Here is a 26,621-nt window from a genome sequence, read left to right on the forward strand (position 1 = left end):
CAACAGTCATCGTGATCTTTTGGAACAGTGTCCCTGTTTTGTTTCCAAATGAAAACAAGTGGCAAATGATGGCTGTTTAAGCTGACTGGAGAGGAGGCCAGGGTCACCACAGGGTGTATCTTGGCCAGGTGAGTTCTTGAGGAGCCCTCAACTCATAGCCACCAAGTTCAGCAGTAGGAAAGGCCAGGATGGACTTCAGCCCCGGTTCCCCTCACACCACTTTCCTCCCCAGTGTGTTCAACACTCAAGAGTGACAAAGTGTAACCATCTTTTTTCTGACCTAACATTTCATTGAGACATAATTCATAAAGAGGAACCTGCAAGAACGTGCGGACATTTGGACACAAAGCACTGCACGTGTTTATGGATGTGTCCTAAGTGGCTCAGCTGGCTGCCACAGGAGGAAGACATGCCCTTTCAGATGCTGATTCTGCTGTTTTCCCTGCAGCCAGTTTCCTGCTGAAGCTTCAATAACTCCCTGATGATTAAAAAAAAAAAAAAAAAAAAACTCAGAAATTAAACTTGGCATAGATACTATTTAAAGGAAAAACAAAGCCCTCAAATCAAGAGATGGGGACAAGAGAGGAAACAGAATAGGTTAGGTGTAAGATGATCCCCAAATTCCATTTATACCACTGCGAGGTCATCTTTGAAACAACTGTAGAAAGAAGCAGAGGTGAACTGGAAAGTGGTTGGTTGTTGAGGTTTCCAAAGGCAGCATTTCAGGAAGACTGTGAGGGCTGAGGCTAGAGAAACAAGAGAAAGCCCCTTTCCCTCCCTGGCCCCTGGAGGTCCTGCATTACCTCCTGGACTCTGGAGGCATCTCTGTGGGAGCACCCAGCCTGCCCAAGAAGAGCTGGAAGGTGCTTCCTGCTGATTGTGGTGGGCAACATGATTTCCCCACGCCTCCGCCACCCGGTGCCCTGCCCTACCTCGACCCTCCAAGGCAGTTGTCTCATGCCTTGGGTTTGGGTAAGTGCCATGGTGTTACCCTATGTCTACATAGGACACTTTCCTCTGCAAGAAGCCACTGCAAGAATTGGACTTTTCCACAGCTTTGGAAACAGAGTTGGTGGGGCAGTGGCCAGCACACGTTGTCTTTGTGTGATTAGCAGAAAGGTGCGCCCACTGGGAGATCAGTTACTAAGAGGTATCCCATCACTTGACCAGCCACATGGGAGTGAGTCCCAACTCCTGCCTCCTTGCTCAGGGACCCTTGTGCAGGACCTATGACAGACACATCTACCCGAACAGCTGGCAGGGCAGTTCTGAGGACATAGCTGCTTATGATAACATCTGAATATTTCATGGATCGAAGATGTCTCCTCAAGCGTCATTACTTAAAAAAAATAATAAAAGCCTAGTACATCACATCTCATTGCCCAGTCTGTCCCCTGCCCTCCATCTTACAGAGGAGGTTGTAGGGTCTTATTTTTGATGTAGCCATTCTTACTTTGCTATGTAAAGGCCACAGGGGGTACCTATTCCTTGGCACTTTATTTTATTTACTTTACCAGGATGTTAATTTGTGGTCTAGGCATTAACATTGATAACTTGAAATACGCAAGAGGTAGTCCAAACCTAAACACCCAACATGAGTTATCAGTGTTTAATTACTGAGGCAGTTAAATAGTCCCGTAAACGAGTTCATCTCTGATTGCAGCCATAACCCATGCAGTTTGGAATTGAAAGAAGGGATGATAAAAGGTGGCAATATAACATGAGAGTGTCCATGAGTTGATTTTAATTGGTAAACTGGCATATATAGTGGTAACTGTTTGGTCTGGCCACCGCATTGGAATCTTAGGAAAGTGCATAAAATTGCAGGAGCATATAATTGGTGTACTAAACTCATTTTCTTATGTTATCACAGCTGGCATCTTCAGGTTATTAAAAGCCTTTAAACCAGTCATCTTCAAAGAGATCTAATTGTCAATATGGTCTTTATACATTCTTTCCGTTAGTGCAGAGCAGAAGAGATATAAACAGGCATTAAAATCTGCACAAATTTTCTGGGCACACCTTTCTTATTTCAAGTTCAAGGAAGATCAGTAAATGTTAATGAGGATAAAAACCACTCTTTAGATCCTGGTTTCCTCATTCAATGCACAGGGCAAGCAGCCCATAAAGGATAAATTATTGACATTATAACCTCAACCAGCCAGACTTTTAAAAAAGTTAATTCATTAGTTCCAGGAAGTTCTATGATCTTTTTGTGATAGGTGGCCCTCCAAAAAAGGACCATTTCCCAAGGTATAAATAATACATCAGGACCACAAAAATAAGCTTAGGTTCTGACATTCTTTGGTTAGCAATTATATGTTGCTGTCTCACCCAGTTTTAATGGCTAGATAATCCAGGAATACTTCTAGAAGAACGGTTTCCACATTCTGACCACCATTCGCCCACCCACCACCACACACCCATGAAGGAGACTTTTCCCAACAGGAGTTAATAGAATACAACAAAACAAAAATAAAAACATCTTTTCCCTCTCCTATGGTATTCTATGACAGGAAAAGAAATCACCAAACATGGATAGGTGTGAAATAGGAAGACAAGATATGAAAAAAGGTAAAGTGATATTAACCTAGCATTAATGATTTTTAAATCTTGACTATAGGTTTATCAAATCTGTGTTCCTTGAAACCATCCCATTGATGGCACAAGAGTACAAGTATAAGTGGTAGTAAGTTGAAAGTAATTAATGGTTGTGTATTGTACTCTCCAATACTGTGGGATCTCCATCTCTCTACTTATTTCCAAGAATTCTCAGGGTATACCTTACTTGTCCGTAACATGTGACCACTCAGCCTGCATTTATTTCTTCAGCTTCTGCTGGTCATTTTGATAGAAGGTGCTTTCTCTCTGGTCAATATGAAGCTTACTTCTGTTAGGTTGCCTCTTTCTGTTGCATTCTGTTGGTACTCTGGAACCCTCATGATCTTGGGATCATTCATTGCACTGAAACTGTACTAAGGGCCACACCTTTTGTGTCCATTCACAATTTTAGCTCAGAACATCAATCCATAGGAGGCTGGGGTAAGGGAAAAATCCAAGAGACAAATCTCATGCTGAACTTGGAATCATCTAGACACTGAGGCCTGTGGCCTCAATTTCCACTAGGAAGAGTTCTTAACTAGGAGGTCTCCTACTCAATTGTGTGTCAACGACTTCTCACTGGTGTTCTCAACATATCTGAATCCCGGATGTGGTACAGCTTGGGCTGCAACTGGAGTCTGGCCTGTATAAGCATGTATTTGACCACCAGATTCTCGTCAGCACTAGATGATGATATTTCCTTCCAAAGTCTGACTTAATCTCTGAATCATTGATCCCAGCTGCACATAATCCAATACATTGACTCAGCCATCCTTAAATGATAAACTTTTATGGATAACTCTGGTTCCAGATTTCAAATCTCTATTGATATCTGTTTTCTTTACTATCTCTGTTAAAAATTATTGTAAGTGGCAAAGTTTGCAATATATTTGAATGTAAGCATGGTTTATCTGTACATATGGGTCAAAACAAAGCATTTATTTACTATTTAGTTACCATTAGGAAACTTCCATTGCACATACTCCAGTGTGAAACTTCAGTAAATACTTTTCAGTGTCTACGTGCAGGATTATTTTAAGCTCACTACATTTTAATGTTATTGCTGCAGTTATAAGACATCAGCTACCAATTGTGAGAATGTTTTGTTTACTTTATATATCAGGGAAAAAAGCCATTAGGTTAAAATTATCTACTATATCTCAATTACAGTATAAGATACTTACCAGTATCTTTCAGGATAAAATCTGGAGTAAATTCGTTAATACTCTTGATAATTTTAACACGAAATAACCCTTTGTTCTCAAATTTAAATACTTCATATTTTTAGTAAGTATGTTTGTGAGCCAACAATAGAAAAGCATGGCATATTGCAAGACAGTGGTGTTTTCCTTACTCTAAGGAATTAAGAATCAAGGCTGAACAAAGGGCAGTACCTTTAGAGGGTACACAGCTATTGATTTTGGCCTGCTGTGGGTCTGCATATGTCCCATCAAATAGCTCCTGCAGTCACATTTGTCACACTGTGAGCTTTGCTGTCTTTCTCCCTGCTGGTCCCTTCTTTCTTTTAGAAACGATGATAATGATACTTATAGTAAAAGTATAAAACAGCAAGAACAGCAAAATATTTGTGGTAATATATTGCCCTAAATTAGATTTCTAGGTAACTAAACTTTATTAAAGTATAAGAGCTTTACATATTTTTGATGGACATATTTATAAAACATATAGAGGATCTAAAAATTAATCACATGTAACCATGGTTTTAATGTTTTCTTAATGAATAGTTGTTTTGAATTTCTGAACACTGAACTTTTTGGATTTATTCATTCATTCATGCATGCATCCATTCAACAAATATTTACTAAGTCTTCCCATGTTCCCAGAACTGCACAGATAGAGCAGGGAACAAAACATACAAAAGCACTGCCCCAGTGGCATTCACATTCTAGCTGGGATGTAGGAGGTTTATATCTCTAACATGGGGCTCCTGGCTGCCACGGTTTGGGTTGTTCTGACTCCTTCTTCTGCTGTTAGCTGCCACCTCTTACTGGCAACATGTCCCTCCTGATATGGGTCACCACTGCAGGTCTTTTCCTAAGCCTCTCATCAAGCCAGTGGAACACATCCCTGGATACAGCCCACGCAGCCCTCACTAAGTGTGCTGCTCCCTGCCCTTCTGAGCAGTTCCTTTATCCCTACTCTGAGTTTGGAGTCTTCCTTTGTTTCCTTTCCTTATTAGTGTGACTCAAAGCTAATGATGTGATTCAGTGATCAGATCCAAAGGGCCCTGAGCCATCCTTCCTGGGAAGATGAACGTATCTGCACGTAAACGAAGCCCTTAGAAGAAGAGCCATCACCAAGTGTTACTACATAGAAATATCATGATACAAAACACTATCTTTCTTAGGGTTGTGGTGGTGAACCTGATAATTCTGAGATTCCATAAAAACTTAAAAAGGCAGAGGCCAAAGCTTTCAAAAGGGAGGAAAATCAGGTCTCCCACACTCTCATATTTTGACCATGATGGGTTAGAAGTACAGGGAGAGGAACAAGAATTCTGGGCTGCCTTTAAGAGAGCGGTGGTGACTGAGGTGAAAAAGAATATCTAGGGGCACCTGGCTGACTCAGTTGGTGAAACGTGTGACTCTTGATCTTAGGGTTGTGAGTTTGAGCCCCATGTTGGGTGTAGAGATTACTTAAAAATAGAATCGTTAAAAAAAGATAAAAATATCTAAGACTCATTCATAGACTTGTCGTATGTCAGAGCTGGAAGATGGTCCCACTGAACATCAGCAAACACGGTCGTTAGGAACTCCAGTTCCAGGGCCAGACTGCCTGGCTATGCCTCTTACCATCATTTGACCCTGGCCTAACTTAACATCTCCATGTCTCAACGGACTCATCTGCAAAACAGTAGGTACTTCACGGGATTATGAGATTCAAATTATATAGGTAAAATGCTTTACCTTGTGTCTGGTCCATAGTAAGTATTTGGCAAATGTTAGCTATTATTGTCCTAATCTCTTCACTTATTTTTACAGATGAAAATATACTGATTTTAAGTGAACAGAAAGTTGGAGGAAAAACGAATGCCAAAGCCATGCAAACTGATTCTCACAATATTGTGCAGATTTTTTGCTAATATCCTACTTACCTAACAAATGAAAAGATATAAATACTGAATCATTTAAATGATCATAAAGGGGCTACTCAGTTATTTTTAAGTCTCTTTTCCCCTCTAAGATTGAAAGATTCAAATACACCTTTGCCCAGTTCTACTCCCTAACACCTAGTGGGCAGGAATGATTCTACAGAGGCAAGTGACAATGGGTCAGAAAGCCATGTGAAGTTTAACATTATGTCCTAGCAGGGCACCCCTTGCTTCCTTACCTTAAACTTGTCAACTTCAGCTTTTGAACATGTTGCATGGTATGACAGCACCTGATTCAGAAGAAAAGGAAAAAAAATCTTTAATAACTAGACATGACTATTTTCTGAAATTCTCCTGGCTTATAAATAAATATAGTTCATTATATCACCTTGACAATAAAGGATTTTTTTTACTTAAGTATAATTGGCATCAATATCCTATTAGTTTCAGGTATACATCATAGTGATCTGATACTTTTATGCATAACAAAATGATCCCCATGATAAGTCTAGTTACCATTTGTCACCATATAGTTATCACAATATTATCAACTGTATTTCTTAGGCTGTACATCACATCCCCGTGACATATTTATTTTCTAACTGCAAGTTTGTACCTCTTAATCCCCTTCACCTATTTCATCTGCATTCCCCAACCCTTTCCTTTTTCTGGGGACCAATAGTTTGTTTCCTGTATCTCTGAGTCTGTTTCCATTTTGTTTCATTTGTTGTTTTGTTTTGTTTTTAGATTCCCCATATGAGCAGAACCATACAGTATTTGTCTTTCTCTGCCTGACTTATCTCACTTGGCATAATACCCTCTAGATCCATCCATGTTGTTGCAAATGGCAAGATTTCATTTTTTTGTGATGGCTGAGTAATATTTCTGTGTGTGTGTGTGTGTGTGTATACCCCATATCTTCTTTATCCACTCATCTACTGATGGACACAGATTGCTTTCATATCTTGACTATTTTAAATAATGCTGCAATAAACATCAGGGTGCACATATCTTTTTTATTTTATTTTATTTTATTTTATTTTATTTTATTTTATTTTATTTTATTATTTTATTTTATTTTTTGCACATATCTTTTTAAATTAGAGTTTTTGTTTTCTTCAGATAACTGAAGTGGAATTGCTGGATTAATAGTTTTATTAGTTTTATTTTTAACTTTTTGAGGAATGTCCATACTGTCTTCCGTAGTACCTGTGCCAGTTTACACTCCCACCAACAGTGTACAAGGGCTCCCTTTTCTCCACATCCTCACCAACCCTTCTTACTCTGTCTCTTTGATACTAGCCATTCTGACAGGTGTGAGGTGGTATCTCATTGTGGTTTTGATGTGCATTTCCCTGATGATGAGTGATGATAAGCATCTTTTCATGTGCCTATTGGCCATCTGTATGTCTTCTTTGGAAAAATGTCCATTCAAGTCCTCTGGTTGTTTTTTTGATATTAAATTACATGGGTTCTTTATATATTTTAGATATTAACCCCTTATCATATGTATGATTTGTAAATATCTTCTTCCACTCAGTAGGCGGCCTTTTTGTTGATGGTTTCCTTTGCTGTGCAGAAGCTTTCTAGCTGAATGCAGTCCCATTTGTTTATTTTCACTTTTGTTGCCCTTGCCTAAGGAGACTGGTCCAAAAAAAAAAAAATAGTGCTAAGACTGATGTCAAAGAGCTTACTGCCTATGTTTTCTTCTAGGAGTTTTATGGCTTCAGATCTTACATTCAAATCTTTAATCCAATTTGAATTTATAGTTGTATATGGTATAAGACAGTGGTCCAGTTTCACTCTTTAGCATGTAGCTGTCCAGTTTTCCCAACACCATTTATTGAAGAGACTGTCTTTTCCACAGGGAATTTTACTGTACATGAAATTTCCAATAACTGTGACACAGACTGCTATCTGTGCAATTGCAATGGAATCTATTATAATGCTGGATGGAACTGTAGCCCACATTTGAGGCTAAGTATTTTATACCAGGATGTTTTTATAGGTAGTTATTTTATTAAAGGGATATGATGTGGCTCAAGGCCACAGTTCCCAAAGGACATGAATACTTGTCCTGTAAAATGCTCTGGAACATAAATAAATAAAAAGGTTGTGGGTGGTGTGTGTGAGTGTGTGAGTGTGTGTGTGTGTGTGTGTGTGAACTGTGGCAGACACTATAGATGGCTGACTCAACTTCCATTTCTAGTCTATTCTCAGTTGTCTGCTTTTATTATATAAGAAAGATTATATTGATCTTTCCTGGGCATGGGATAATACATGCCCAACCATCTGTGATGTTTTTTGTAGGAGGAGGATTATATTTCTCTGTCCTACTGCCAGCCTTAGTATATGACCAGCTTGAGCCAATGCAGCGTGAGGGAAAGTGACAGCATTCTGAGCAGTCTTTAAGAGCCGTCCCATGGTTCTGCCGTCCTCTGTATCCTTCCCCCATGGGAAGCATGTAGCTGCTCTCTCAGTCTGGGTCCCAAATCGAAGAGCACAGCCACAGCCAACCCTCAGCTGATGATGTGTCATGTGAACATGAAATCAAGCTTTGTGGTTTGTCACCACATTGTAACTTACTGATTCAGAGACTTAAATGTAAAAACTTGAATTCAAGCTCCCTGCAGCTAGGGGTGCTCCTCTGGTCAATGAAATATGAGTGGGGGTGTTGGGGGCTGTTCTCTTTCTTCTTCCCTGAAAATCAGCTGTAAGGCTTGGAGGTACAGCAAAATCTTGTATCTGTGAGGAGACAACTGTGAGTGTGAATGACTTTTATGGATAGTAGAGCAGAATGGGAAAGAGAAATGAGTCTGGCCCTGGACTGCCCTGCCTCAGACTTTTTGTTATGTAAGACAAACACACATTTCCTTAAGTCAGTATTAGTATGTTACAAGGCATATATATACATATATATATGCACACACATAATTTATACATGTTATATATTTTATGCTAGCAATCTCATTCTTTACACAAATTTCAAACAAATAAGTCTAGGAAATGTTAACTTCCTCTTCAGCAACCAATCTTAGAGAACGGCATTGCATATTTGGTTCTGAATAGTAGAGTAACATGTTTTATTTTGTTAAATGCAGCATTTCCCAAATCTATCCACACAACTCCCTTTTGGGTGATATATTATTAATCTAGTAACATCCCAACCTAATAATCTAGTGACCAAGAGTTTTGAGAAATGCTGATGTGAAGTATGCACCATCCGTGGGACAGGAGCAGGGCCACAGTGGAACCAGCGTCAATAGGGTATAGAACACAGCCCCTGGAACCAGCCACCAGGGCTCTACCCCTTCCCAGCTAGGGAGTTTGGACAAATGTCTTAGTCTCTTTGTAAAATGGTATAATATTGACACTAAATAGGTGTCTCTTGCTTAACATCAACTCTTGGAAAGCAGGTTCTACCCCAAAACCAACAGGGAGCCTATTTTCCGTTATTTTTAATTGAAAAAAATTTTAATGCATTATAAAACCTACAAACACTTCCTAAAATTTAAAGAAAACACAGTAAAATTAATATGTAAGCACAAAACAAAAAATGTTAGGTTATAGATTGCTTCAAGTATTTATTTTCTGATAATAACCAAAACAGTCTTAACAAAACATTGCTTTATATTTTAGTAGCGTCTTCTCTCTCATTGTAAGCACTCTGATCACTCACTTCTTTTCCCATAGTTTTCTCATCACTTTTTCAGCTTTGGGAGGGGGCTCATTGTGAAGTATTACAAAGCAAAAACTAGAGCTAAATGTTAGTGGCGTGATGGCGACACATCAGGACAACTCGCCTTTCTCAGCAGCAGCAACAATTGAGGTGTGCAGCCTCATTGTTAGATTCTGTGTGGTTCTCAACATGTCTACACATGTTTTGGATGTTCTTTAGATCAAGTTTATTTGGAATGTAAATCAAAATTTTTCCCATACCTCATTTTGTTTAAAAAAATTATACAGTTTTGGAGACATAAATATATTTTCCCCAATATAGACAAAGGCACCAAAATGCTGTATTGGGTGCCTGGGTGGCTCAGCCAGTTAAGCATCTGCCTTCAGCTCAGGTCATGATCCCATGGTCCTGGACAGAGCCCTCCATCTGGCCCCCTATTTCGTGGGGAGTCTGCTTCTCCTTCTCTCTTTCTCCCTCCCCCATGCTCATTCTCTCTCTCTCTCTCTCTCAAATAATTAAATAAAATCTTTTTAAAAATGTTGAATTGAGAAAAATATGTCTATTAAGTTTGGTTATTAAAAATCACGGTATTTTCTACTGGGGAAATTCTGTGGTGTGGTCCTGTACTTCACACAATTCTTGGCAAGGTTAAATGGGATAATACATGTGAAATACTTGGCACGCTAATAATCAACTTACAGCTCTTGTATTAATATTCAATTACAGTTCTGTTATATAAATATTTGGAAGAGTATTGTGTCATCCTATTATTATCTTCATTGGCTCATAATTATTTGCTGGCATATTCAATGCAAAAATAACTGAATAGATTTTGTTTTTTTTTAAGCATTCTTTTTTTTAAAGATTGTATTTATTTATTTAAGAGAGAGAGTGAGAGAGAGCACAAGCAGGGGAGGGGGAAGGGGAGGGGTAGAGGGAGAGGGAGAAGCAGGTTTCCCACTGAGCAGGGAGCCCAACTCGGAACAGATGCCCAACCGACTGATCCACCCACTCCAGATTTTGTTCTTTTGGTTCAGTTTTACTATGGTAATTTTAATTTGGATGTCATTTTATTAAAATGTCTTATAACTTACAAGTCTCTTTTTGCACATTTAATCTTCCAAACTTATCTTTAGGAAATAAAATTCCACAAAAATTCAAGCTGAAATTCAAAATCTCTGCCACCAGGTGGTGCTTAGCCAGGTTTTTAGTATTTAAGGCATACCACCCACTCACCTTGTTTAAATCAAATTTTCCCACATCCTTTATTACTTAAAAAAAAAAAGAGCTATTAATTCCACTTAATTGAAACTTGAAACTATTTGAATCAGTGAAGCAGATTATTACAGATTAAGACTTTTTGTTCACTTCGCACCACTTACCACCATTGGAGTAATTAGTTAGCTTATCACCTGCCTCCCCCATTAGACTGTAAGTACTTTGAAGGATCAGATCTGGTTTTTGTCACCAATATATATTCTGTTCTGAGGAGTGTGCCTGATATTTAGTTGGCACTCAGTAAATACTTGCTGAATCAAGAAATAAAAAATAAAATGATCTTAAAAGAATCTCTCCATTTCCCACATGCTTCATTGCTTATATTATGAGTGGCTTTAATTGCTATCTTTTCCTCAGTAAAATCATAACATGTCTTAGAGCATAAACTAAGCCATATAGGTAGGGTTGCCAGATTTAGCAAACAAAAATACAGGATACCCAGTTAAATTTGAATTTCAGATCAACCATCGATATTTGCAAAATTGGGACATATTGATACTAAAAATATTATTTGGTGTTGATCTGAAATTCAAATTTAACTGGGTGTCTTGTGTTTGTACCCAGAAACCCTACTTCTACTCTCTCCAAATTAAAAAGGCTAGAAACAAATATGAAAACTCTAAGCCACATTCCAAAATATTCATGTTCCTCCCTTACGCTCACCCCACAACATCTCCCAATGACTTTTCCCCCCAGTATTTTATTTGGCAAACCTATCAAATGCCTTGAATCTGGAATATTTTTTAGCAATGCCAAAAAACCTCATTAATCTAAGATCTTGTGACAAATCTATGGATGGATGTCACTGAAGGAAATAAAACACAAAAAGTAATTCCTGATTACTTTTAGCATAGCAAAACTAAAGATCAAATTTTTATAGTTGAGAATATAACTTAAAGAATTATATATATTCATTCATATGTATATATGTGTGTATATATATGTGTGTACATATACATATATATAGACATCTTCTGGAGATTTTTCTTTTTTAAAAAAATTGATTATTGAAGTATACTTGACATACAATGTTATATTAGTTTCAGGTGTACAACATATTGATTCAACAATTCTACACATTACTCCATGCTCACCACAATAAGTACAGTTACTATACAATGTAATTACAATATTATTGACTATATTCTTTATAGTATACTTTTCATCTCTGTGACTTTTTTATTTTATAACTGGAGGTTTGTACCTCTTAGTCCCCTTCACCTATTTTGTCCATTCCCCCACTCCCTTCCTTCTGGCAACCACAAATTTGTTCTTAATATTTAAGAAAATGTTTGGGTTTTTGTTCATTTGTTTTTAGTTTTTTAAAAAATATTCCACATATAAGTGAAATCATATGGTATTTGTCTTTCTCTGACTGACTTATTTAGCATAATACCCTTGAGTTCCATCCATGTTTTTGCAAATGAGGAAATATATATTTTTAAAGATTTATGTATTTATTTTATTTTATTTTATTTTTTATTTTTTTTTATTTATTTTATTTTAGAGAGAGAGCACAAGGAGGGGTTGGGGGTTGGGCAGAGGGAGAGGGAAAGAGAATTTGAAGCAGATTCTTACTAAGTGTGTAGCCAGAGGCGGGGCTCGATCTCATGATCCTGAGATTATAACTTGAGTGGAAACCAAGAGTTGGCCACTTAACTGACTGAGCCACATAGGTGCCCCAAGAATTATATTTTGTTAACTACTATTGTCAGACCTTCCTGGATAAGTGAACACTTTTTCCTTGATTCCAGATTCTATTAACTTTATAAGAATTCCACAAACTGTATATTTCATATCAAGAATCTAGGTATCCATTCTTGAGTAATAATATCTTTGAGTAAAAATGCTTTAATTGAATGCACTGTAATAGTTTTAAGAAAGAAACATTTACAAATCTTAACTGTATAAACATTTTCTCCATGAGGAACATTGTTAGGTTATGAGTTTAACCATAACATACACACTTGCCAAATTTTTTTGACAGTTAAATAAAATTTGTATAAACTTGTACAAAAGTAAACAATTGATCCACATAACAGGTGACAAATACTAAACTTTCACAAAAAAATTCTATCCCAGATAGCTTTATCTTTTGTGTCTGAATTAAATTAGAAAAAATTTAAGGTAAAAACTAGTGACTCAATTTTGTTGGTGAACTCTAACTTGAGAAATCTTAATAGTTCCAAAAATAAATTACTATGTGCGAAACCCTACCAACTTCAATTAACTTTTGGACTGAACTTGCTTCTAGCAAAACAAAACAAAACAAAAAAAAAGCAAGAAAAGCAAGATAAGGCAATCCTCGGACCCATGAACAACAGTGACAAACTCATGTTTTGTGTAGAGCTTCTACAGTGGGAAAACACAATTAACTACATTTCAAAAGAAAAACAATGAGCAGAGCTATCAAACACAACTGTTGTATCAAGCCTTGCTCTCTGCCACCTGCAATTCAAAACCAGAGCCAATGCTGGCCTTGAATTCCCAGGAACTGCCCCTGAGTAGTTGACAGCAAATCTCTCACATCAATAGCTTTGAATGTTAATTTATTGTAGATCTGTTGTCATTTGCTCCTGAAATGAGAAATGGACCATTAGAGATACTGGCTGAGAGGCAAGCAAATGTAAAGAACTACATAACAGGGAGGAGGAACACAGACCTCGCTGAGGCCCCAGACTGGCTGTCTCAGGTAGCAAAGGAACTACATAAATATTTACTGAAATGTTTATGGCTCTGGTGGCAAAGTGGCACCTGGTGGCACATGGAAACTAAACTGCTTTCAGAGTTAAGCCAATACAAAGTAAAGTCCCAAATAATTTATGTTGATGAGCTCCAAAGAAATATGCTTTGCTATCAGCAGTAGACCTCCAGCCAAGGAATAGAAAGCCAATTTACTCGGAGTGACTTGACGGAAGTGCCATCTGAGGGGAGAACCATATTCTGGGATTTCTTAACAAGAGGACGACCAGCTTCACAGATACTTCAACTGAATGAATGTGTAGAAACAGAGAGATCATCAGTTTTTACTGTCAAATACTTGAGAAACTGCCTGCTTTTTAATGGCATGAAATGTTCACAAAGGGACTTCAGATACCTGAGTCTGCTATGTGATCTATTACCATGAATTTCGGATTGCACCTGTCATAAAAAATGTATTTTAAAAAAGATTTATTTACTTAGTTGAGAGAGACAGGGACAGAGAGAAAGGGTAAACAGAGGGATAGATGGACAAGCAGATTCCCTGCAGGCCCTCCTCAGGGCTCCATCCCAGGACCCTGAGATCATGATCTGAGCCAAAATCCAGAGTCAGATGCTCAACCAACTGAGCCACCCAGGTACCCTTGTAATAAAAAAATTTTTTTAAAAACTAAAACAGAGTTGATCTTTTTGAATTTAAAGTAGAATGAAGATACCTGCTGAATCTGGGGTAATAAAATAATCGTTAGCCTGACTTTCAGATCAGCTGCTCTTGCTCCTGCTTATGCAGTAAAGAAGGGCCACATCTGTAGTTCATATCAACACATATTTATGTGGTGCCTACTATGTGTAAGCTATCGTGATAGATATTTTGGGATTCATTTCTCCATCCTGCCAAATAAATTTTACTCGGGTCCTCAATTTTATTTGACTGCTAGTAGTTGTATGAAGCATGGTGCTGAAAATAGTTCTTGAGTCTTATGGAAGAGCTCAGTGGGAAGGTGTGCTGTGACTGATTACTGATATCTTCAATAGATATTGGGTAGAAAGAGTGGTGGCATTTGTGCTATGTATGTGCAGTCTGAAAACATCAAAATATAAGAAATGATCCTCTGGATCAAACTCATTCAGTCCAAGGCTCTCTTGATGAAAGAGCTGCAAAGATATATTTTGACAAAATCATAGATGTCTAAATTTAAATGATTAGGTTTGTACCTAAAACATGAATATAATTTTGATTTCCAATTTCATTTTGTATTAGGTATAATTTGTACTAACAATAAGCTTATTAGCTCTGTAGCCAGCTGCTGGCCCTCCGTAATATAAGAAATTATGACCTTCTCACGTAAGAGGCTAAAAGTTCTCCACTTGGCCAGCAGGATAAATTAGTATAGAGTATAAGAAACTGTGACTACAAGAAAGTATAAAATTCCTACTGGGTCCATTAGTGTGCTTAAAAGAATCATCTTAGTTTTGAAATATCAAGCCTTCTATTTTATATAGAAACAAAGAATATTAAGGCATCTATCAAATTGTGTTCAGTGGGATGTGAGTAGAGGTTTTTCAAAGAGCTGCCTTGACAACAATGTGCACATATTAGAAGTTTAGACTTTTAGGTTAGTGTGAGACCTGCTCATCTTGGCTGGATTCTTTATTAATTAGTCTTCTTGACAGAACAGACATGCCATTTTTGCATTTGTTTCACTCAAAGGTAGGGAGTCAATATCTCCATTGGTTTGAGAAAGCCCTCAATTTAGGATGAGATATGCATTCATCATTTATTCACCCAAAGCAAAGGTTTAACCTGATTATTCTATGTCTTTACCAAATTAAAAAGTTAATATTGGTAACAACACTCCAAATTTCAACAGAATTTTGAAAAGCAAGCCTTTAAAATACTTTCATAATGGGGGCACCTGGGTGACTCAGTTGGTTAAGTGTCTGCCTTTGGCTCAGGTCAGGATCCCAGGGTCTTGGGATCGAGCCCTGCATTAGGCTGCCTGCTTCTCCCTCTCCCTCTGCCTGCCACTTCCTTTGCTTGTGCTCTCTCTCTCTCTCTGACAAATAAATAAATAAAAATTTAAAAATAAAATTAAACAAAATACTTTCATAATTATAAATGCTACTCATTAGCTAGCATATAAGGACAACACTGACATTCATTTGGTAGTTACCCAAACTATCTTTCACCCTTTGCCTACAAGTTGATAAATACTGGTACAGGTACACTTGCCAGAGGAAAACATATTTTGTATACATAAATCCTAAAACTTAACAGGTACTCTGCAGCTACATGCAAATTATTATCTGCAGTAGATAAAGAAGGCCACACGTTCTTTGACACTCTTCCCATGAGAGGTAGAGGCTACGTCCTTTCCTCTTGACTCTAGGTAGGGTTTCTGACTGCTTCACTAATAATATGTGATACTGATGCTGTGCTGGTTGTGCTGGGCCCAGGCTTTAAGTGACTGGAAGTTTCTATTGCCTAGCCCTTGAAACTTTCTTTCTTGTAGCCCTGTATAAAGTCTATTTACCCTGTGAAAAGCTCCAGCCACATGAGGAATGGATGAAACGCCATCTGCAAGGAGAGAGAGGCCAAGGAGAACCATGAAGCCACACATGTGAGTGAGTGAAGAAGCCATCTTGAAATATACCTTCCAGCCTCCATCATCCCAGCTAATACTACATGGATCAGAGATGAACTATCTATTCCAGCCCTTTTGGAATTCTGGACTCATAAGATCATGAGAAAAATGTTGTGTGTTTTAAGCCACTAAATTTTAGGATAGTTGGTTAAGCAGTATTAAATAAACAAAACAACATCAACCTTCAACTGGGACTTGCTACTCTATGTCATCCATAGTATGTAATGGATTTCAAGTGTTAACTAAAGCTTGTCTTTCAAAATTTAGGTGAGATTGGCTTGAACCCTTAAAACCATACAATACTATGGAAATTCAAAGCTTTTTTCAAAGTATCTGCAAATTGTTGGCAGGTTCAAGCAAATGTTCCTATGTTTTTTGTTTTTGTTTTTTAGATGTTATTTATTTATTCATGAGAGAGGCAGAGAAATAGGCAGAGGGAGAAGCAGGCTCCCTGTGGGGAACCCGATGTGGGACTGAATCCCTGGACCCTGGGATCATGACCTGAGCAAAAGGCAGACGCTCAACCACTGAGCCATCATACAGAAATGTGAAATTCAACCCCCTCTTCAATTTTTCACATAAATATTTACTCATGTCAAGCATTCATGAGTTCAGTAGATCATGAAGAAGATTTTCTCTTCTTGTTCTTTCCTCCTTCCTTTTCTCTCCCCTTCCCTCCTTCTCTCTTTCTCTCTTCCTCTTCCTTCTCCTTTCCTCTATGTCTCTTTTTCTTCATGAAAAACAAACGATGGAGTTACATGACTTCAAACCAAATGCCAGCCTCACCATTCTCAAAATATCTCTTGGTTCTTCCACCAATGGGGCATTTCACTGATTCTTAACCTCAAGTTTCAGCCTCTCTTCATTTTTCTGGCTACCATCCAATGTATCCTTCCCTTTTACCTTTTCTCCCTTCTCCCTCCATTTCAAATGTAAAATAACAAAATTCTCTCCCTTTTCTTACACAGAACGTTTTTCACACATTTTGGTTGTTGGAGGCAGTCAAAATCTATTCCCTCATATCTTTACTACCCTCAAGAGGGCTTGTCAAGGATTTTCCTATAAAATGCTGGTACCTACAGTTAGATAATATTTCAGCTATGTTCTTATACATTAGAAGTTCTCATACACACAAGTCATTCATTAGTTCAGTGGTTCTCATACTTTAGCATGTATCAGAGCACAGATGGTTGGGCCCTGCCTCCACAGTTCCCAGTTCAGCAGGTCTGGAGTGGGGCCAGAGTATTTTGTATTTCTAACATGTTCCTAGGGGATGCTGATGTTGCTGGTCTCAAGGTCCCTTGAGAACCACTGATCTAAATCCCACCAATGGATTCCAGGTTAAAAATGTCTGGATTGGAGTGAATGTTACCAGTTGGACTTACAAGTGAGTAGAGGAGAAAGAAATAAAGTTCATCTGGATCTTCTCCCAAATCCCAGGGTGATCTAAATAGCTTCATTTGAAATGTTTCCTTAGCTTTATTGTGCTAATTACACTTCCTGTAACTATATTTCTTTTTATTTCTTAATTATGTTGAAAATGGAAATACAAAAATAATGTGAAATTAGTTTCATTTTGGCTTACAAAAGCAATTTGGTCAAGATCCTGTTTAAAATCATGTCATCACATAAGTCAACCAGAGCTCATAATCCTGGCTCTACTGGCTCTGTAACTTTGACTTAATGGCTTAACCCATCCGAGTCTCAGTTTCCTCATCAGTAAAAGGTGGGAAATGCCTGCATTTTCCATTCACATTCCACTGGCCAGAACAAGTCCCATGGCTCTTAACTTCAAGAGACTGTAAAAGTGTTACCCTACCATAAGCTCAAAAGGGACAGAATAAAACATATTTTGTGATGAGCTCTAACGAGTATCACAATGGATTAGGCAATCAAATAGCAAGTTGTGTTAGAATTGTGTTTGAAATTGGAGCAAATGAGTCCAATGTATGAGTTCTAGTATGTGAATTTTATGGTGTTTATTAGACTTTCCCTTATTTCCTGATTCTCTTCTAGTTTCAAAGAGTTGTATTTGAATTAGGCAGGATCTCCAAATAAGTGGGATTACAGTATATACTCATTAAATATTCTTTATATTCAGCATATATAGTACATATAGTATATGCTCACTAAATATTGTTGATTTGACTAAGCATATCTGATACCTGTAGAAGAAAATTATCTATAAGTGAAAGATTATGATTGGCTTTTTTCTGTTACATAACTTTAAGGAATTGCTTACTTAACTTATTTCACTGTCCTTAGGGTGAAAGAAACACCCTATTCTTTTGAAAAAGTTGTATGTGGTAATAATCCTTCCAAATTATAAAAGTTTTTAGTAGTCTCTCATTAAAGATCTCAGCCATTAATACTTAATGAAAAAGGTTTCATTTTTCTGGACTAACTGAGCAACTTGGATTGGTTATTATTGTGTCTAAAACAACTATAATACGTGCCAACGGCTTTTCAAATGTATAATTTACATATCTGGAACTATTAGTAGTCTGATTTCTCTTAATGGCATACTTCTACATAGCCACACACACACACACACACACACACACACACCCCTCCTCCCTAATGGGTTTTACGTAATCAACAAGGCTATTGTGGTTGCTGATTTGGGAGAAAGATACATTGCATATTTGCAGTGGCTATGCAGAAACCATGGAGAATTTTATGTCTGATACAGTATGGGGCCAGGCCTAGTTCGAGCCACTGTCAACTAACTAGGACCATGGGAGTGACTGGTTGCCATGGCACAAAGGGAAGTTCAAAAGTAAGAGTAAAAAGAGCAATTTTTAATCTGTCTGAGCCAAGGCTGGTAGCCATAGAGATCAGACGAGACTTGAGGGACTAAGTCAGGGAAGAGCATTGATGCAATTGGGGTGTCTAGATCATGAGCCATTCATTCAACCAAGAAATATCTACTGAGGACTTAATTTGGGCCAAGCACTGTGCACATGGTCCCTGTTTTAATAAAACTTATGTTTCAGTAGTACAGGAGTGTACTAACCAGGCAAACATATGCATTGGAATAATTGTTTCAGAGTCAATTAGCAAAATGCCGAAAGAGAATGGAGGTGGGCCGAGTGTGGGAGGCAGCAAGAAAGTTGGTTAGATGATATTTAAGGCGAGACCTGGGAAATAAAAAGAAACTAGCCAGGCCAACAGGTAGAGGGAAGATATTCTGGGCAGAAGGTGAAATTGCTTCTAAGGATAATGTGAGTGAGGCAGAGGTGACCTGAAATGAGGTAGGAGTGCTAGGCAGAAGCCAGGCCATCCAGGGCCTTGTGAGCTAATAAAGACATAGTCAATGGGAAGACACTGAGGGTTTTTAGGTAAGAGACTGACATGATGTGGTTAGTTTTCCCATCACTTGGAAGCCCCTTCTCAATTATACCCCAACCTAGAGGGGACCACCACTCCAACTTTTGAGGCATTCATTCCCTTGTTACATTATGTAGCTTTGCTTGTTCTTGAACATATAAAGGGATCCCCATTACATGTAGAATATGACCCTGGTTGCTGTATAGAGGATGGACTGGAGGTGGGCAAGAGTGGATATGGAAGAGAGAATGGTAGCTTGGCTAGGACTGTAGAACTGGAGACTGAGATCTGTGGAGACAATGCAAAGGGATCTAGAAAGAAGAGTCACACTCAGGGAGAATAGGACCAGAAACACAAAGTACTCGGCCTTTGTCTGTATTACTGAGACCCTGGAAGACCAAGTCCCCAGCCCAGGTCCCATGCTTTGAAGGGCTCACTCTGGCCCTCTTGGGGGATACAACAGTATGTAAGTGGACAGTAAGAGAGGCCTAAGGCCAATCACAAAGTCTTGTAATTTGGTAAATACTGAAGTCAAACAAAAGGAGACATCTTCCTGAAAACTCAGAAAGAATATACCCCTGATAATATCTCATGCAAGGGCTATTGCCTTTCAGAAATCTTATGCTTAGTGTCTTCAATAAGAAGCTGGAGCAGAAAACTATATAAGCAAAATAGGTCTGGATGAAATTTTAAAAATAAAGAATGAGATAACAAAGGTCAACTGTCACTTTCTCCTGGATGTATCTCTAATAGTACCTTTTACCAATTACTCTTTATTAAAGCATCTTGCTTTGTTTTCTTTATGACATATTATCATGAATTTATCTTGCTTATTTGTTTACTTATCTACTGCTTGTCTTTTCCCACTAGAATATAAGGCACATGAGAATAGGAATATTACTTGTTTGCTCACTGCTGAATCCTCAATACCTAGAACATTATCCACTACAAAGTAGCTCAACAAATACTTATTCAGTGATTGAATACACACCCAATAACATGCAAATGGGGTTGGTTAACATATGGAAAAACTTTAAGGAAATCCAAATTATAATAGCAGAATTTATCCTAATTGGAGTTTAAAAAGTTTTTTTTTTTTTAATGCAAGAATTCAGGATGATAAATCGTTAGAAAAGAACAGGCCAGAAATGGACTGACACGTAGATAGTCATTTGTTTTTCAGCAAAGGTGCCAAAGTGATCCAATGGAGAAAAAACTTTTTAAATAAATGGGACATATAATAAAATGAACCTTAACTGCTACCACATATGAAAATTATTAAGATGGACCATAGAGCCAAATGTAAAAGCTAAAACCATAAAGCTTTTAGATGAAAATGTAGGAAATATATTCTTGATCTGTGGGAATGCAAATATATCTTATATCACAGAAAGCAATAACCTTAAAACTAAAAGAAATGACAAAGTAGACTTTATCAAAACTAAAAACATCTGCTCATCAAAACACACTATGAAGAAAATGAATGAGTGAGATACAAATTTGGAGAAAACATTTACAGTACATATATATCTGACCAACAATCAATATCCAGGATATACAGAACTACCACTCAGTAATACAAAGGCAAGCAATTCAATTAACAATGGGCAGAAATTTGGGAGTTCACAAAAGATATGTGAATGGTAAATAAACACATGAAAAAATATACAACATTATTAGTCATCAGGGAAATTAAAATTAAAACTACAATAAAATACATTACATATTTACTGAAATGGCTAGAATTAAAAACAATCATGGCACTAAATCTTGATGAGACTGTGAAACAATGAAAACTTTCATAGTTACTGGGCAGGAAAGTACAATGAATGGTACATCACATTGGAAGAAAAATGTATCTGACATTTTCATATAAAACTAATATACAGGTGCCTTGGTGGTTCGGTTGGTTAAGCGTCTAACTCTTGGTTTTGGCTCAGGTTGTGACCTCATGGATTGTGAGATGGAGCCCTGTTTTGGGCTCTGTGCTCAGTGGGGAGTCAGTTTGAGGATTCTCTCCCTCTGCCCCTCCCCTCACTGGCACTCTCTTTCTGTCTCTCTCTCTAAAATAAATAAATCTGTAAAAAATCTAAATATACACTGGCCTTTGGATTTAGTAATTCTAATACCAGGTATTAGCCCAAGAGAAATAAAAGCATATATTTACAAAAATAATTTTTACAAAAATGTTCATAGCAGATTTATTCATATCACTCCAAATTGGAAATAGTCTGTGTATTGATCAATGGGAGAATGGATAAACAAATTGTGGTATAATTCCTCAATGAAATACTAATTAGTTAAAAGGAACAAACTTATATACATACCCAATATGGGTGACTTTCAAATGTATTATGGTGTTTGAAGAAGCATTAAACAAAAGATTTCATATTGTATAATTTAATGTATGTGAAGTACTAGAATGGGTAAAATCAATCTACGATGGAAAAATCAGAGCAGTGGTTATCTCTAGGGGTGGTAGTGTCTCTGGGAAGAGGCATGAGGGAACACTTTCTGCACTTGTGACATATCAAGATATATTTCTTAGAAATAACAAAATTGCTGTTTTAAAGCTATTAAGTTTTGAGTGGTTTGATAGACACAACTAGGATACCAAAACAAAATCTATGTCTAAATAAGTATTATAAATAGCTATAGTAGTACTGAAATATATGAGTAGCACTTTTGAAAAAATAACTGCAGTGTGTAAATGTAATAGTTTGCTCATGGTCATGTAATTAAAATACTGTAATACATAAACAAAATAAATACATAACAAAAACAAACAAAACTGCAGGTAAAAGTATACAATTCATTTTCCTACATAGTGACAGGTTAAAAGATACTGCTTTCTTTTTGTCCTTATTAATTAGAGAAATATTGATTAAAAAATGCTTTTGTAGAAGACAAAGTACCCACTTCATTGGGGTAAAAAAAAAATCAAGCAAAATATAACCCACGTAGTAAAACTCAGAAAAAGCAAAAATTAAGAAAGTAAAAACTCAGGGAGAAAAATAACATGTAAAACCAAATCTTTCATCAACAGCAAAGGTTCTCAAGTTGAATTTAAATACTGTATTCAGATGTATGTAGTTTATAAGAAATATGCCTAAAACCCAGAATAAAATGAAAATGTTATAATCAGTGAGAAATAAAGTTACATTACATTTAAGAGAACATCAAGAATGATGGCAGATTTTTCACTAGTAACAGTGGAAACCAGAAGACAGTAATATCTTAAAAGGGTTGAAAGAAAAAAATGTTGCCAACCCAAATGATAAGGTAGTTAGTTCTAGGCACTGGTTACTACTGATTTTGATTTCTTCTCATAAAAATCCTCTACTTCTTCTATTACTTAAATTTGCAGGTGATGGGGAGCCACTGATGTCTTTAGAGGCAGATATGATCAGTAATTGCATTTTAGGAAAATAAACCTGTATGTTGAGTGTACTATGGGTGAGGAAAGAAGAAACCAGAGCCAAGAAATCAGCTTGAATAAGTAGAATTAATACAGGGAAGAGAAAATAGAAATCTGAACCTTGAAAATGGAGATATTGTAGGAACAAAACTGACCAGGACTGGCAAGGGTCTGGATGTGAAAAGCCAGGGCAAGAAGTTAAAGATAAATTACTGTAAATGAAAACATCATATCAGTATTCTGTTAATAACGTATTTGTTTTTTAATGGAGATTTTAATTGCTAGATTTGCTAAGTCTGAACTTTTGGAGGTACATACAAGAACCAAGAGTTAGCCAGAATAAAATTCTAAAGCTTCAAAGAGAGAGGAAAGTGTGAACTCGCTGTTGGTGATGATCTCTCCTCTATCATTTGCGATTTTGTCATTTGGGCCCTTTCTCTTTGCTTTTTGACAAGTATGGCTAAGGGTTTAATGCTTTCATTAATTCTTTTGAAGGACGAGCTCTTAGTTTTGTTTGTCTGTTATACTGTTTTTTTTTTATTTGTTTCTACTATTTATTTCTGCTCTAATCTTTATTATTTTCTTTCTTCTGGCTTTATGTTGTATTTGCTGTTCCTTTTCTAGCTCCTTTAGGTGTAAGATTAGGATGTATATTTGAGACTTTTCTTGCTTCTTGAGGTAGGCCTATAGTGCAATATACTTCCTTCTTAGGACTGCCTTTGCTGCATCCCAATGGTTTTGAGCTGTCATGCTTTCATTTTCATTTGCTTCCATGCATTAAAAAAAATTCTTCTTTAATTTCCTGGCTAACTGATTCATTATTTAGTAGGATGTTCTTTAACCTCCATATATTTAAGGTCTTTCCAAATTTCTTCTTGTGATTGACTTCAAAGTGTTGTGGTCTGATCTTGATCTTTTGTACTTGTTGAAGGTTGATTTGTGACCCAGAGTGTGATCTATTCTGGAGAATATTCCATGTGCACTCAAGAAGAATGTGTGTTCTGCTGCTTTAGGATGAAATGTTCTGAATATCTCTGTTAAGTCCATCTGGTCCAGTGTGTCATTCAAAGCCATTGTTTCCTTGTCGATTTCCTGCTTAGTAAGTGAGGCATTAAAGTCCCTTACTATTACTGTATTATCATCAATGAGTTTCTTTATGTTTATTTTTAATGGACTTATATATTTGGGTGCTCCCAAGGTGGGGGCATGAATATTTACAATTGTTAGATCTTCTTGATGGATAGGCCCTTAATTATGAAATAATGCCCTTTTTCATCTCTTGTTACAGTCTTCATTTTAAAAATCAGTTTGTCTGATATAAGTATGGCCAATCCAGCTTACTTTTGACATTCATTAGCATGATAGATGGTTCTCCATCCCCTCACTTTCAATCTGCAGGTGTCTTTAGGTCTAACATGAATCTCTTGTAGTCAGCATACAGATGGATTTTTTTTTCATCCATTCTGGTACCCTGTCTTTTGATTGGTGCATTTAGTCCATTTACATTCAGAGTGATTATTGAGAGATACGAATTCAGTGCCACTGTGTTACCTGTAGAGTTGGTATTTCTGGTGATATTCTCTAGTCTTTTCTAGTTTTTGTTGCTTTTGGTCTTTTTCTTTCCACTCAAAGAGTCTCCCTTAAAGTTTCTTGCAGGGCTGGTTTAGTGGTTACCTACTCCTTCTGTTTTTGTTTGTCCGGGAAACTCTTTATCTCTCCTATTTTGAATGACAGTCTTGCTGGATGAAGAATTCTTAGCTGCATATTTTTTCCATTCAGTACATTAAATATTTCCTGCCACTCTCTTCTGGTCTGTCAAGTCTCTGTGGACAGATCTGCTGTAAACTTGATCTGTCTTCCCTTGCAGGTTAAGGATCTTTTTTTCCGTTGCTTCTTTCAATATTCTTTTCTTTTCTATATTTTGAAAATTTGACTATGATATGCCTTGGCAGTGGTTGGCTTTTGTTGAATTTAATGGGGGTTCTCTGTGCTTCTTGGATTTTGATGTCTGTGTTCTTCCCCAGATTAGGAAAGATTTCAGCTATAATTTGTTCAAATAAACCTTCTGCTCCTTTATCTCTCTCTTCATCCTTTGGGACTCCTATGATATGAATGTTAATACATTTTACTGAGTCTCTGAGTTCTCTAAGAACTTGTGGTCCATTACCTTTCTTTCCCTCTTCTTTTCAGCTTCATTATTTTCCATGATTTTATCTTCTATATCACTGATTCGCTTCTCTGATTCGCCCATCCTCATTTTTATGGCCTCCATTTGTATTTGCATCTTGGTTATAGCATTTCTAATTTCAGCCTAGCTAGATTTTAGTTCCTTTATCTCTGTGTTAAGGGATTCTCTAGTGTCTTCTATGCTTTTTTCAAGCCCAATCAGTATCCTTATAATTGTTGTTTTAAATTCTAGTTCAGACATCTTATGCTTATGTTGGTTAAATCCTGGCCATGAGTTCTACCTCATGTTCTTTAATTTGGGGTGAATTCCTTCATCTCATCATTTTGTCCAGAAAAGAAAAGAAGAAAGAAAAAAGAACAGCAAAACAAACAACAAAATAAAGCAAAAAAAAAAAAAAAAAAAAAAAGGAAAAAAGAAAAAAGAAAAAGGGAGGAAAATCCCCCAAATCAAGAAAAACAAACAAAAAACAAGAAAAAACAAAACAGAACAATGACAACAACAAAAAACTGATCTTGGGTGGATTTTGATCTGCTTCTTAAAAGAACCTAGATCCCAAAATAAAAAATAAGATAAAATGAAAGTAGACAAAAAATATATATGAAAAGTATATATATATGTATATATATATAAATTAAAAAATATATAAATAAAAAAATATATAAATCAAAAAATAATTTAAGCAAGTCAAAAGGAATTGGAAAATTTAAGAAAATATATGAAAAATAATAAAAATAAAAGAAAGAATAAAAGTAAAAAGGATGCTATTTCCCCTAGAGCTGAAGCTTTACAGCACCATATGATCAGTAAATTTGATGGGAGCTAGTTGTGCTGTTCTTCTAGGGGAAGGGCCTGCTGCGCTGATTCTCAGGAAGACTCGGTTCAGCAGAAATGCGTCTCCAGGTCATAGTGAGGTGGGGGTGTGGGGGGGTATGGGGTGTGTGTGTGTGTGTGTGTGTGTGTGTGTGTGTGTACAAGGCTCCAGCCTCCACTAGGTGGTGCTGTTTTGCTCCCTGAAGGCTTTCAGGACTGATGAGCAGGATGAACCGGCTGCACCCTGCTCTCTGGCCTCAAAGCAGAAAGTTGGGGACCCCTCCTCTTCAGGGAGCCCTCCCAGAAGTGCAGTCAGTCACTGTACTTGTTTCCCTGCTCTGTCTGAACCCTGCCTTCACCTGCCCATGGCTGAGCCTTTTTAGGCTCAAGTATGTGACCGAGTTTCCACATTCCGAACTTCAGGGGCGCCCAAGGTGGGGGGACCCACACTGTTCCTCCCGGGGAGGGTCTCACTAGGCTTGCCAGCCTATCCCAGGAACGTGGCCCCACAACTGTGTGGTTCGCAGTTCATAGCAGGAAGCTGGCACCAAGACCTGCGGCTGTCTGCAGGCTTGGCCTGTGCCTGGGAACGGCTCAGCACCTCGGAGCCGCCCATTGTTCTGGGACCCAGGGGATCCTCAGACCACCCTGTCACTCCTGCCACCCTGTCCCTCTTTGCCACCTGAGCACCTTTACGCCAGGCAGTCCCCCATTGTAGTGAACTTAAAAGTTGAGATTTTGCATTTCTAATACTCTGCGGTAGCCTCTGTAATAAGCAGGCTCCCTCCCTGCCAAGGCATCCCCGGCTATGTCTCCCCCAAGAGAACTAATGCACCTCCTACCTTCCAAAAGGTGGTCGC

The 26,621-nt window shown here is 37.5% G+C and overlaps 1 protein-coding gene across 1 annotated transcript in view; it reads right to left on the reverse strand.

Annotated features, from left to right (window-relative positions):
- Positions 1–26,621, reverse strand: part of PDE11A (phosphodiesterase 11A) — a 363,233-nt gene that overhangs the window by 129,544 nt on the left and 207,068 nt on the right. Inside the window, 1 exon segment of the mRNA XM_025460463.3 lies at positions 5,953–6,003. Within this exon segment, the coding sequence (XP_025316248.2) occupies positions 5,953–6,003 (51 nt within the window).

The sequence above is a fragment of the Canis lupus genome, chromosome 36 (genome assembly GCF_003254725.2).
Source record: "Canis lupus dingo isolate Sandy chromosome 36, ASM325472v2, whole genome shotgun sequence".
In the NCBI taxonomy this organism is placed as follows: domain Eukaryota; kingdom Metazoa; phylum Chordata; class Mammalia; order Carnivora; family Canidae; genus Canis; species Canis lupus.